The sequence below is a fragment of the Ischnura elegans genome, chromosome 5, assembly GCF_921293095.1.
Source record: "Ischnura elegans chromosome 5, ioIscEleg1.1, whole genome shotgun sequence".
NCBI lineage: Eukaryota > Metazoa > Arthropoda > Insecta > Odonata > Coenagrionidae > Ischnura > Ischnura elegans.
The window spans coordinates 97,034,906-97,050,126 of NC_060250.1; the positions used below are offsets into that span (position 1 = coordinate 97,034,906).

Consider the following 15,221-nt stretch of genomic DNA (forward strand, 5'->3'; position numbering starts at 1 on the left):
AATACACGCACCCTGATGAGACGAATGCAGGTATGGAGCATTATTAATGTACGCATATGTGAGCTGATATTCAACGCATGTTTGCCAAGTATCTTTTTTTCAAATCCTCATTTAAGTACAAACCCGGACAAAAAAATGAACCACTTGTGCCTGGACTGGGTGCACCACTGTATAAACCTCTGAAAGCAGCCTCAATTTCACAATGCCACACTCCCAACCAGTGCCTTAGATAGATAGGCTCATTCATTTCAAGTGTGCCCCAAATGACTTATTCGCAAGGAAAGGGTTAAGTGGAGATATAGAAAATCACCCATTTTGAGGTTCAAGACTCGAAATTTATCTCAGAGAAAAGGACTTGACACAGAAGGCTTGGGCAACTTCTGGGAAAATTAAGTACTTTTTATAGAGAAACTGTCCAAAACGACATGCTACCATTTTCAATTAACACAGTATTGTAATTTTGAATCTACCGACAAAATAAATCTGTTATTTTGGATGGAAGTTTTCAGTCAATTATGCATTATAGCATAAAGTCAAACCGACGACATCTTCTCATTCAAGATCCTACCTGAAAGGGAGATGGCCATGCTGTGGAACCATAGCTTGGGCCACACATAACCTTTGAGGAACAGTTGTTTCCAAACAAAGCTAGATGCCCATTCACGCAGTTCATGGCTAAGGATAGTAATTATTTAATAAACGGATTTCAATACTCTTGTCAAGCTGGCGATCGCTTTTCAGATCATGCTGTATTGAAACTTATGCCGCCCTACTTGACCAAAGGCAGAAATATCACTACTGGCCAATATTTCACATCACTTTGCTTGGTTTTGCTTGAAAAAAAAGGGCCTTTTGGGTACCATAAATAAAAGACCGTTTATCAGGGCAAACCGACAAAATGTGTTCTTGGTCTAAGCTGTCTTCGCCCTCATGTTGTCGTTAGTGACAACTCTAAGAAATAGCCCGAAACTGAACCACAACGGACTACAAACTGTCAAGTAAAGATAAAATGCAGTAAAAACAGAAATGTTGGTTTTTGTAAGCTGTGTATAAAGTCAGTATGTATGACGAAAACAGTGCGAAAGCGCCAGAAATGTAAAGAGTCTGCAATTTAGATAAAGCTTTATGGAAGTCTGCACACAAAGTATTTGATTTTTTTGTGATTTTTACAAAATGTTTGTTTTTTCTTTTATACAATATTGTAGTTAAATAGTCGTCATTGATTTTATTGTTTTCAAATTTTCATCTTTAAAAGCAAATTTCCACATTCGAAGACGAAAACCAGATGCAAAAAAAGATGCCACAGTCCAAGAGAACAGACATTTTTGCAGAGTATTTTTTTTACTTCAGAAATCTCTTTAAAAATATTATTTTTTTGAAAATATTAAGGAACCGAAAACAAATATTACAATGAAGACGACGCTTTAACACTTGCGACTAAGAAAAAAAATTATCTGCAACATAACATGGTTATAGGAACATGAGTGTCAAAATGACACCCTCCCGGCATTCTTGGGGTATGCCAATTTCCCGGCATTCTAGAGTTAAAGGGGTACCAGGTAAAGTTTTTGAAAGCACTGCACATAAATATAACCCGAAAGCAAGAAAATCATAACATAAACTAAGTAGCATACATCAAAATGGTGATCTGATACCAAAAGTTAAAGAAAACCTATTCTTAAAAACAAGCTTCTGAAGAATAATATAATGCTTAATAAAAGCATTTTCCTCACATTAGGAGAAAATAATAACCCAAATCTACCCCTATCAGGAACAAGCAAATGAATACCATCAGCATGTAATAAAAGAAAAAGTCTAAAATATAGGATGAACATAATCAGTAGGTGGTGTTGTACCAGATTATATGGTGAGGACAGTCAAGCCAAAAGAGTGTAATGTGATTTAGGTAGTAAGTAACATATGGAATAGGAGTATTGGCATTAATTTAGGGAATAACTCATGTGATTAAAGATAATGAAGTCAATCTGAAGAAAGCAATGGTTTACATAATACCATCACAGAGATAAAATACTAATAGCATTCAACAAAGCCCGGTAGTTTTGGATAGCCTACTCAAATTATGTAATCATGCACTATAGAAAACTATAACTAGAATGAATAAAATGAAAAAGGTTGACTACTTTATGTCTATACTTCATATTTCTTAAAGAAAAATACTCTCTTCGAGAAAAGAAAAAAACAATTCTGGATTGCCGATGTATCCAAAGAGAACACCTTAAAAATTTATAGCAAACAAATACATTCTACAAGAGATAATTATAGAACAAAAAATGAAAATGAGCAGCTTACCTTCAGCTCCTCCTCCATTTCTGACAATTTCCTCTCCAATGCTCTCCTTTCTCGCTTTTCCACCTCTGACAGAGCACTTTTACTTACACTTGGGGCTGCCTATAAGGTAAAAAAAATATGAAGTATGAATACTCACGAAACTTCTGATACTTAACTCATTGCTAAAGAAATAAGAAATCTGTGGCCTGGTCTCAAAAGGGAAAAGCACAGCATGAAACAAGTGCGTGTCTTTGTTCGCAATCACACGCACTGGTGCAAAGTTATATAAACCAAGTATGAAGTTTGCCATGAAAAAATATTTGACTTAGCCGGGATACGAACCTGGATCTCCCAATTGCTTTTCAGGAGTGTTAGCCAGTTACAGCACCGTGCCATTTCCTCAAAGCGAATTTCAGGATGGGTTTTACTGAACAAGGTGTTGACATCACAAGTCCACACAGTGGCACATGTGGCAGAGGTCGTGCTTACTACTGACCAACAATTGGGAGATCTGGGTTCAAATCCCAGCTAAGTCAAATAGTTTTTCATGGCGAACTTCATTCTTGGTGTATTCAAAAGGGAAAGCAAAAAATTCTACACTTACACTTAATCCCAACACAAAAGTTCTCACTCATTGCCACTTACTGATCGCAAACATTTAGGAATAAAAACCAGATTAATCACAGCTTGTTTAAGGAATGAATTATTTTAGCAGTCAACCATGTAGTAGCCACCAGTGGAGGTTGTTGAAAATAATGAATCAATAAAATAAGAATCAAATGCATACTAGAGCTCTAAGATCATTTATCCACATTTCGAAGCGACTGAGTACATTCTACTAAGATATCGACTTACAATTGCGTCAAAAACATTTTATGCCAGAAAATGAATGTTGAACAGGCAAAATGAAATTGTGTGAAATGAATTTGAAATATACGGTTTTGAAATTACCGGTTGGAGCAAAAATTCATGGATAATTCATAAATAATTTCAGGGATTAAAAATTCATGCACAATTCCTTATTTTCCTGGTTTTCTCAGTCACTGGACACCCTGACAGTCTAAATAATATATCAGTTAACATTTACGGCCAAAGTTGCGAAAACACAACATTATTGAGAAATGCAAAAAAGTCGTTTCAATTGAATTTCATTCATATAGAATTCGCTTTTTTCGATAAAGTTTAAACTGATTTTTAGTGAGATTAAAATTACATTTCATAAGAATTTCGATAATTTTAAGAATACTCTAAATGCGTTGGCTGGAATACCTTCATTTGCTACCTAGCAGAGCTTATGCCTACCTTCAATACTTGAATTGAAAATAATTTTTTGCCAATATTTTCTACATTGACAACATTACAGGACAAATATTTACACTTTTAAACCTATATATTGAGATTACTTGTTCTCATGTAATGCAGCTTCGTTCAATTAAGAAATGTATTATGCAAAGGCATGACATTTCTGGCATTATTAATAGCAATAGGGTCCACAATTAAAGAAAATAGGATAAAGAAATCATCCATTAATGTCCTTACATTGATGTTGTTTTGTGTGCTGGCAACATCTTGCAGCTGGCTTCTGGTTTCCTTCAGCTCTTCCTCAGCTTTGCGAAGTCGTTCACGTAGCCTTTCATTTTCAGCCTGTGATTCCTCCCAAAGCTGAAATTTAGAAAAGTAATATGTATTTCATAAGTATGAATACCTACACATTTCACTGGTGAACAAAACATGCTAGAACTGACTAATAAGTTTGAAAGTTAGTAACCGAGGATCAATTTAGTTAAATCCAAAGGCAAAAATTGAAATTCTCAATTGACAATTGACTCAAACGAGAAAAATGACTCGAGCATTAAGATTTACAAAGTTTATTACATAAGTTATCCCTCCTTCATCTTTACACAACCTTTATTTGATCAATTAAATACAAAATCATAAAACCATTCACAATTATGGTCACAAAGAAAGAATTATAAAAATGGTGTACTCCATGGCAATACTTCGGCCAATGATTTAGATCATCTGGGGATTTAAACCTACGACCAGTGGGAAGCCCATGGTTCATGAGCACATTTGGCTGAGGCAGAGCGGGATGAGTAGCTCCAAAGAGATTTTCACTTCTGCAATCATCTATTGTTTTTCATATTTTCTCATGAAAATCTGTATTCTAATGAAACGATAACACCTTATAATATTCTAAATTTACGCTTTGTAACAAAGAGAAGTTTTTTTCTGCACTGAATTGAAGACAAATGACATACAATACATGCATGTACTATTATGGACGAAGTTCATGAAAGTGTTTACGTTCAGTAAATATTTCATAAAACCTAGTTATATTATAGATTTTCTGAATTCTACACCAAAAATCACATTCTAAGTGAAATAATTCACATCACACCATGGCTTACTGCTCACCACGTGGATGCAACGAAAATGGTAGGAAGCACAAGAAAAAACTGAGTTAAATTATACTTCTTCATGATGGATCTACACCATTCATTCAACTGACAGAGGAATCTAAGTTGTTCCAAAATATTTTAGCTTCATAGCTAATGATAAAAGCTGCAATGAATATGGCCACTTAATCAGTGCAAAGAAAAAATTGATATTGTTATAATTTAACCTTTTCCCTACTATACACGTATATATACGTGTGGATGTTTCCTGACCCGGGAGACGACGGCTGTATATTTACGTATGAGATTTTGCTAGCCAGGAGAACGAAAGCCGTATATATAAGTTTTTTTCTAAATAAATATTCGTTCATTTCTCAAGAAAAATAAACAAAGAATTGAATTATTTGTCTTTTGAGCAGCGTTTACAATTTTTAAACGAAATTCTACGATAACTATTAACTTAATCTCGATTTATGTATAAACATCAACATAGAAATTGTTGCTTCATTAAATGCATTAATAATGGCCTTAGAACTTCGTTTAAAATTTGACATACTCAGATAAAAATGAGGAATTCAATTCAACGTCTGCAATTTACGTGAATGCAACAATTATCCATTTGCTAAATACATATAAGCAATACATAAGTTGACCGCAAACCAATGCCGCAGGTATGGTCGTAAACCCGGAAAGGAGGGAGCACAACTACTCTCGGAGTCGGAGATAATGCAAAGTCCCTGCGTGGAGGGGTCGAAAAAGGTTAAGGGAGACCCTTATTAACGAACGCCCTAATGCCCAAAAATGCTCCGTACCACAAGAAAGAAGTCTCTTGGGGCTCAGTACAGCAGTCATGCTAAGACGAAAACTCCGCCGTCTCGAACGGGTTAAACTTGTTCTTTTTAGTTTCTAAACCGAAAATAGTCTTTTTAGCCCCAACATGATAAGGAACTAAAACAATCAAGAAATTAAATTTTCTTATACTGCCAACAAACCAGACCCTTATTCAAATACCGTACATTGGGAAGTAGTTAATTTCATAACAATGCATACAAGAGTATATTTTACATTTCTCTGGTAATGATGATGAGACCAGAAAATACTGGGATCATTGTAAAGTTTATCTCTTAATCTTATTAAGTTATACATATAGAGTATGTTTAATGATGATGAGACCAGAAAATACTGGGATCATTGTAAAGTTTATCTCTTAATCTTATTAAGTTATACATATAGAGTATGTTTCTCAATGAAAACGAGGCTTGGACATTGACAGCAGCAGAAGAGTCAAGAGTGGAAGCATTAGAAATGTGGTGCTACCGAAGAATGATGAAGAAAAAATGGATTGATCGTGTAAGTAACATGGAAGTGCTAGGAAGAGTGGGAGAAAAGAGAAGCCTCCTAAAAAGCTTAAGCAGAAGATGGGACAACCTAGATGGCCACATTCCGAGGCACGATGGTCTGATGAAAACAATCTTAAGAAGGACAGGTGGAAGGGAAAACGGGCAAGGGACGGCCCCGAACGAATTACATAGGACAAGTTATAAAGGATGTAAAAGAGAAGAAATATGTAGCTATGAAAAGGTTAGTGGACAGATCAGAGAAATGGAGAGCTGCGTCAAACCAATCTTAGGATTGTTGACTAATGATGATGATTAAGTTAAGATATGTGGTCACAGTTAGTAATCATGGCTTACTTTGTACAGAGCACCGGTGAAAGTTATAAGGTTAGAATACTAACAACAAAAGAGATACTGAAGTTAGCAATGGATCAAAAACATATTTAGTGCATCTCAAATTGGTCTTCGGCATGCAAATAAACTTTAATTCACTCATACAAGGTTTAAATGTGCCATTGTTTCTGTTAACTGACTTATGATACTCTCATGATGAGATAAACATAAAAATTGCTGCAATCTCTCCAAAAGAATAAACAACTATGGTACTAATATCTTCAAATTCAATTACGGACGATAACGAAGTGGACAGTTTTTTTTATGGCAGTCTAATATCACATTGTCAACTCAAATTTCACATACATTTACCAAAACCAATTGAGAATGAATGTTACAGCCATGCCTTAGATGATACAGTGGATCACAAAAGAAAATGTGCACCTCCGATGATTCACCACTTGGGGGGTATAGCAAACCACTTCAATTTCCTTATCTTCAGTTGGCAATGCCTTTGAAAGCAGACACACCAATGGGGAGAATTGTGAAGCAAGGTGGAGAAGGATAAGTGGTCGGGGGAAATTGAGAAGTAAAAACCCTGTCAAGAGGGTATTATTACATGTAAGTCATTCAAATCAAGCAATACCTTTGCGTCTATTATGGGAATAATGGAAATAAAAATCAAAGACGACTATTCAAAGCAAAGGTCTCAGATAGTAGTTTGTCCAGGGGTATAATCAGTTCTAACACTGGTGCAACTGCAACAAGTTTAAGGATATAGTGAAGGTCATACTTTCACATTTACATGTCTATACAAAGCAGAAACTATCATTTCTTTCGTTTAGAGTTGAATCACTTCAATGTAATACCCAACTGACAGTGGATCATATCCTGTGTTCTTACTCCTGAATTACCCCTGCCATTCTCCTTCCCAACCCTGCTCCCCAATGCTCCTCTTGCTCTGTTTCCTTTCAAAAGCGTTTCCAACTGAAATAGGGATATTGGAATTGTTTGCTCATCCCCGAGGTGGTGGATTGTTAGAGGAGCACATTTACTGTACCTACGTAATCTGACAGCATTCCACTACTTTAATGATATTACTTGAGTCGTCCATAACTTTGCATACATTTTGAGATGTTTGTTACCTTATGGACTGTAGGCAACAAAATGCACAGAACAAACTCATTTTGATCCAGGGAACACCCTATCTTGATTTAATAGGACCATGGTTCATATTTAGACTCTTTGTCCCTCTGCCTTATGTGAATGCCATATCACAAAAAAATCTTTCTGAGGGGGAAAAAGTTTAGGCAAAAAAATTAAAGAACTCACCTTCTTGTAATTAAGAGGAACCTCTCCATTTTCGGAGTGTGAAGGTGTCTCAGGTCGACTATTGTTGGCATAATCTCCAACACCTCGGTCACCACTCAAGGAAGACGTTGAGCCCAGACGTGAAGAACGACCAGACCTTTCTGCACCACTCTAAAAACAAAGAGAAGCAGAGCATTACATTAAGTAGTACTTTTCTCCTCCAGGCCTCATTCAGTAAGGCCTTAAATGATTTCAATTGAGATTTGCATTAGAAAGAAAAGTCCTCTTTGTTCTACATTAAATATATCTAAGATAGATACCACATTCATAAAAATCAAAAAAGAGAGAATGACAACATGGAATCCAAATTTTAGAAAACTATTCAAGAGAATGATCATTTATTATAAAAATTCATTTATTCTCAGATTAACTAAATCAAAGGTGCTAGCCTTCAGTGAGACAATAGTGAGGTGGTTATTTTGTTTTGCTCATCAAGAGAAATTTTCCTTGATCAGATACCCTGACTTTTCTCTGACTACTTTGACTTCCCTGACCTGTAACAACCCTCCACGTAAAGCACATAATCAAGAAGTCATTTCTACATACCATAAACTTTAGTTCTGGATTTTGATTGAACATCCGATCACTTGCAAAAGGTTACTTTAGAACTATATTTCATGCATAATATGTTCCAAGTATAGACCAAATCATAACTAAATTAAACAAACATTCTTCAGCATGAGGTTAACCACCTAACACTAGGAATATCTAATAAAAAAATTCAACATGAAAATATTATTGTACTAGCATGGGATTTAAACCCAGGTTTGGTGAGACATGCCACCAATCACAACACCAACCCTGGTGAAGAGATGAAGATTTCTATGATAAGCTGAGGTAAGACTTCAGAAATGCATCGATTCAAACATTCAGCAAGACCAAGTCTGTGAACATTAAAACTTCATTTCAGACTGACCACTGTCGTTACCTTAGGGTGAAACCAATACTTCGAGCAAAACTGACGAGCAATTGATCATTATGCTGCCTTTAAATATATTGAAAAAATTGCAGTAATTGTAAAAGATGAGCTTCCAAAGAACTCCTATTCCATAGTTTCCATTACATGCACTCCCTGATTAACGCTCCTAATTCATCCCATCTAAAGCAGATGCTATTTCAAACAGCTATTTTAGCAAGTTCAATGGAGACTAATGTTATGGTACTTAGTATGTTCCTCAAGGGTCACCTACACAAGTTTTACACTGCAGCAATTTCGTTCATTCTCTTTAAAATTAATACAAGGCAGCTACAATCACTTCACTAATGACTTATAAAATCATATAAACTCAGATGAACACTGATCTGATTTAAAAACTTTTAAATTATAAACAGATATAAAAACTACCTTGATAAACAAAGGGCACTTTACATAGGATGTAAACAGTGAAGGGGACAACATCTGGTGCAATCAGGGGATTCTGTAGAGGAGGGACCTGCTAGAATCATCCAAATGAAATGGTGACAAGTGGCTCTCTGCCCCTTCCAAAGTATAAAGCCTAGCACTGTCCATGACTAAAACTACAACTTTTAGAAATTTCTTCTCTCTCCTTATTTAAGACTTAAACAGAGCTGCCACCCAGTAAGCAAAACATTTGAAATTCATAACACAATTATTCTCATTCCTTGTATTCTAATGTGAACCAGAAAAAAAACAAATTTGAGGCGGAACAACGCTTACAGCATATCCTTCACTTCGGATTGAAGAGAGAGATGAGAGAGAGGGTGACCTCGAAGACAGCGTAGTTGATGGTGGAGATGGCAACTTGGACGTTGGAAGCGGCCGGAAGGCAGAGGAAGGGGAAGAGGCTACATCCTTCTTCGACGTGGAGGAAGATGATGAGCCTCCTCGGCTGTAAAAGCCAGATGTGGACGATGTGGAGGAGTAAGGGCTGTTGTAGGTGGCCATGGAGGAAGAGGCTGAAGATGACGTTTGTGGACTAGGACTCAGCGATTGGGCATAAGAAGATGGTTTAGAGGAGGAAGAAGATGAGTCTGAGAATGATCCACTGTTGGGGCGCTGAGCAGTTAGGGGGGTCACGGGCAAGACCGACCTGTGACTCGCCACAGAGTGGGATGGTGAGGAGTAGGGACTTGACACAGACCTAGAGGAGGAACTGGCGGTTGCCAAAGGTTTGGAAGAATATGGATACCCACCCGAGGCGGAAGTGGAGGAATGGGAAGCACCTGGAGAGGAGTATGACTTTCCTTGTGATGATGAAAACGGTGAGCTGGAGATGTTGGCCGAGTAAGGATTGTTGGCAGATGTGGAGTTGGAATAAGGACTGCCCACTGATGGTGCCTTGTAAGCATTGGAAGATGGGGAAACAGAAGAGGAATAAGGATTTGATGAGGATGAGGAGGAAGAATAGGGGCTTGATGACGAAGGTGAGGGGTACTGCTTGGAGGGAGACGATGTGGAAGAGGAATAGGGGTTGTTGGTGGAAGAATACAAGTTTGATGTTGATGAAGAATAAGGATTGGTTGCTGAGTTCGATGAGGAATAGGGATTGCTTGCGGACGAAGGGGAGTACGGGGTACTTGATGATATAGCAGCAGAGTAAGGGTTGTTAGCTGATGTGGAGGATGAATAAGGGTTATTTGCGACAGCTGATGAGTAATGGTTACCAGAAGAAGGAGAGGAGGAGGAAGAAGAGTAAGGGTTCACAGATGAGGGCGAAAATGCCTTGGTGGATGTAGGATGGGACGTAATTTGGTTTGCCCCATGAAGAAGACCGAAGGAAGATCCAGGGGAGGAATACGGGGAAGAGAAGGAGGAAGAAGAGTTGGAGGGAGATGTAGGCAAAGAGGCGTATGGGGCGTGAGCAGACATGGAAGAGTGCGAATTGGACGAGTACGGAGACGTGGATGAAGACGAGGATGACGCCGAAGGGGAGAACATGGAATTCGCGGTCGACGACGCCGGGATCAGCGACGGCACGTGAATGGAGTACGGCTGGATCGTGTACGGGGATGAGTAGGGAGAGGAGGGCAGGGAGTGGCTGCCGGCGTTCGTGGACGCCCCCGGCAGGGAGAGACTCCCGTAGCCGGACGTGGTGCCGCCGTAAGTCGACGGCGAGGGCGAGGCCCCGCCGACGGCGCCGAACTGCGAGGACGCGGAGCCCGAGGGCGAGGAAAGCAGGGACCTCGGTCTGGGCGCTGGGGCGCCGACACGAGTCCTTCTCTTGAGGGACGACGAAGGGGAGGAGGATGTGGAGGAGGCTCCGGAAGAGGACCCCAAGTGATGGTGGTGAAAAGACATGACGGGCGGAAACGAGAGAGCCGACGAACTGAAGAGATCAAACTCAAATGACTTCTCGAAACGTCCACTCAAAACACACGGAAGGACTTGGGGGAATCACTGTGGGCGGTTTCGGCGTCCATCTCCAACGTCGATGAGGTCGAAGAATCGGGATAGGCGAATATTACAACAAAGAGTCGTTTTTCTTCTTGTGTAGATCGCTTCAGGAACAGATTTGTCTCGGCATCGTCTGCGCCGCACTGGAGACACAAAAACTGACAACGAGCACAGATAGGGTCACCGGGACGGCGAGGAACTCCACCTCTTGGTGGGCACGGCCGACTACGGAATACACCTTCAGCGTGCGGCGGCACTCGACGACGAGCGCGGCGAAGGGGGTCGTGGAAGAGGAGAGAGGTTCGTCCAAACGCGCGGCACGTTCGCGAGCAGACTGCGGCGCGGCGGGCGTGCGAGGATCAGTGGCGCAGAGTGGGGAGCGGGGAGAGGCGGCGGGGAAGGGGGCATGGCGAGGGACAGATGAGGGGGCGAGAGAAGAGGGATGCGGCTGCTCCTCCCCCGCACGGAAAACTCCGCTATCTCGCCCGCTCCCGCACACCGTCGCCACCGAGCCAAACTCGAGAAAATTTTTATCAAAGAAGATTCAGGTCATCAATCAAGCCGAAGATCGCTGTGTGGTGCAGCTCGGCACTCCATTCTCATTGCGGATAACTGCTTTTGTCCCAAAACGAATAGTACTGCGGCGATTTTAGAAATACGGATATTTACATTTAAATTGAATGGCATCACGGGAATAGGAAAAGGGAAGGATGCAACTTCTAATAAATCACTAATGCGCACAATGGAACGTTTTGCTCTCTGTCTACTAGGCTCCGCTCTCTCCTCCATGTGATGTAAGGTCTAAAATCTACCAGATAAGCATCTACATCGCCAATTAGGGAGAAATAAAGCTAAAAACTCTCATAATTTACTTTGAGATAAACCAATATTGAACTACCTTTAAAAGGAAACATAATCACATAACCACTAATATTGCATGTTCCACAAACCTTCTTACCATCACCATTAAAAAATTGTGAACACAATATTAGTGTATCTGTGACCATGTTTCCTGTTACACAGTTCAACCGACTATCGCCATCCACCCTTAAGTTACCTTTAAAAATGTGTACTTCGAATTTCTCTCCACCAATGCTTTGAGGACGATGCTTTGCCGAAAAAGGTTCACTTCATCCCTTAGGTTTGCTTTATTTAATTCTCTCTTGAATTTTACGTAAATCAATATCAATGGAAATTCTTTCCTCTGGTTTAACCTTTAGAAATGATATTCACCTCAGTCATTTTCATTAGAGCAAGAAAACAAGAGAATGGATAATGGTTCAAATTCTTCATTATTACCAAAGCGTTAATTCTGTTTCAAGAATCTCATTTCCTTGTAGTCTGCCTTCTCGGTGCCCAATTCTCAGCTTATGTGGCATTTCATAACATCCTCTGCCATATGCCTCGTGAACACTCGCAAGAAAAACTTCAACCCCGCGACGTTTGTGACGCAAGTACCTCGAGCAACTCAAATTCTTGACGTGCCGCAAAAAAATGAAGATAAAAAGGATAAGCGCGAGGGGAGGAGAGGAAAGAAAGAAACAAGAGTAGTATGAACGAGTGAGGATGATTGAAAAGCGGTGTTTCGTTGCAGTTACGAAATGCCGCTCAGCGGATACTTTTTTTTGGTACAGTGCAAAGGGAAATGGGGACGAAGGGAGGAGAGTGTGTGGAGGGGACTGGCAGAAAAAAAAGGAGAAAAAAAAGAAATCGCGTGGGCGTCGACACTTTATTGCAGGAAGCGGGAGAATGGAGGAGCGTCGGCTGGTTTTATTGTTGTAGCGTACGGTTGCTTCCCTCTCCAAGAGGAGGTGGGGCTTTATTTTGATGCCTCCGCGCTTATCTCGAGAGAGAGAGAGATATACCAAGGCGAATACCTCCTGATACCCCCCCCCCCTACTCGGCCTCGAAAGATAACGGCCGCAATTTCGTCTGCCGAGCACACAAAGGTGTTTACCCTTGAATGGAGCAGTGACGAAATAAGATGACCCCACACAAAAATTGCTCATACGAAATATTTTTGCAGAAAACTGATTATGATCCCGGTCGACGAAAATACAAATGATTCACCTAAGATACTGTAATAATCGAGATTTCGCATTCCTCAGGATCCACAGGAAACTAAACGCGGTTGCTAGTGAAATTGATCATTGGCTTCAATAACGATGACAAAATTTATAAAATCGGGTCGAAAAGGACTTACTTAAAAATTTATTCGTAATAAAATTTAAATTCCTGTCTTTAAATTATCTCAGATGGAACATCATCGAATGGAAACAATTCCGTGCTTGCAGTGTCACAGGACCAGTTCTTCAAAGACGAAATTTAATAAATCTATTAGATTAAAACTGAAACCAGGTATCAAAAGAAGAAGCTCAATTGATCTGAAGACACTGTAACTGTAGCCAGGAAGATATGAACCTGGCTTCCACGAATTCATGGCTACATTTTGAGTTTCTTCGTTCGCATGTAGTGAACCTTGTAATAATCACGCGTAAGTTATGAAATATCCTATAAAGGTGAAATAAAAAGCTAATGAATCCACATATTTCTGAAGCGCTCCTCCCATTCCCTATGGCCAAGGAAAACAACGACGGCAAAGAAAACAACTCCATACGAAGGGCCGAAGAGAACTTAATAGCTAATCCCTGAATCCTATGCCTAAAGAAAGAGACGGAGTAGCAATAACGACACTATTGAAATTTAAATTAACTTTTCAATCCCGAGCTAAAATAATCAGTAGTGCTTATGCCGGCATTATTAAAGTCATTACTGCAAAATGATGGATGGCCAAAAAGGATAAACCTTCCAAAATACTTGATTGATTTTTGCTTCTGAGTATTATTACATAAAAGACACCAACACATATTCCTTCTACCATAACAAGAATAACGCGGGAGGGCGGTAGGTATTCGACAAGTTGATTACGCCTCCCACTACCCTCGAGAAAAGATGTTAGCACCTGACCCGTGGCCTAGGACCATGGTATCGGGCAACTCTAAAATCAATACAATCAAGGAGAGGGAAGAGATCTTTCAGGTCGCTTCTTGGGGGCATGAAGGACAACGGACTTTTCATAAGTAGACCCTACTTTTTCCTCAAGTGGCAACAGCTTGATCCTTCAAATACGAAGAAAGCAGCGCGCTGCTGCGGCAGATACGTATCCTGTATGACTTCATAACATATCCCTCACTAGAATTTTAATTACAGCAGGATTCGGATAACATATAGGAAAAATTGAACGGGTGAGACCTCAGCCTGAAGAAATAAGAATCATACACAACAACCAGCGACGCTTACTGATTCTCGGCAAAAAACACACAAATCCAACAATCATCACACGATATCCACAATTTGATGTTATTTTCCGGCGATTTTTCAGCAATATCTTGAGAAGCAAATCTGAATTCGCGAATTGGTTACGGAGCGAGAGGACATCAACAGAGATATGAAGAAGGTTTAAAACTAATTACGCCGAGAAAGGACAAATTGGGCCGGCGCTTAAATTTTACTCAGGATATATAGTACAGTCAAGGAAGATTTTCACCTCTTCCACCAATTCTTTAAACTAATACAATTAACTTATGAACGTACATAGAGAATGTGTGAAATAATAAACAAACATTAAGGACGTTCTACACGGGCCACGTACTAGCATAATCTGACGTGTGTACGAAGGCGTAGTCAAAATTGCGTCGCGTAAAGCGGTGAATTGCTCGAACACATGCGAGAATGCGTGGCCGTGAGATGGCAAAATAGTTCCCCGGTTCTGATTTCGTTTATGCATTCGCGCAATTCCATGCCATTTTAGACATAAACGCCATTAAAGACAGTTCAAACTTGCGCTATTCCGTGCCCCGTGTAAAACGGCCTTTAGAGACATAGCGCCGATTGACGCTTCCACCCTCGGAGTGGTTGTCACCCCTTCTCCGGTGTAGACAATATTTTTCTTAAAATAACCCCAGAAATCTAAAGAGGGCAAAATTTTAAGCAAAAAACTACAAATAAAAACTTGCTACAAATATGGTGTTCTGTCGATTTCAGGGATTAATCGAGAAAAAATTTCCCTCCCTGAGAAGGGGTGACAACTACCCCCAAGTGTCAATCGGCGATATCATTAATGTTTGCAGACACATT

General features: G+C 39.8%; 1 protein-coding gene across 7 annotated transcripts in view; it reads right to left on the reverse strand.

The window, feature by feature from the left end:
- Positions 1 to 15,221, reverse strand: part of LOC124159306 (protein phosphatase 1 regulatory subunit 12C) — a 206,155-nt gene that overhangs the window by 15,800 nt on the left and 175,134 nt on the right. For all 7 annotated transcript variants that reach the window (XR_006864940.1, XR_006864944.1, XR_006864943.1 and 4 more), the window contains 3 exons: positions 7,691 to 7,840; positions 3,829 to 3,951; positions 2,311 to 2,409 (listed from right to left, as the gene is read on the reverse strand). Coding sequence is in view for 1 of the 7 variants with exons in the window: in XM_046535037.1 (XP_046390993.1) it covers positions 2,311 to 2,409; positions 3,829 to 3,951; positions 7,691 to 7,840 (372 nt within the window). In the remaining 6 variants the exon portion in view is untranslated. The remainder of the gene's footprint in view (positions 1 to 2,310; positions 2,410 to 3,828; positions 3,952 to 7,690; positions 7,841 to 15,221) is intronic.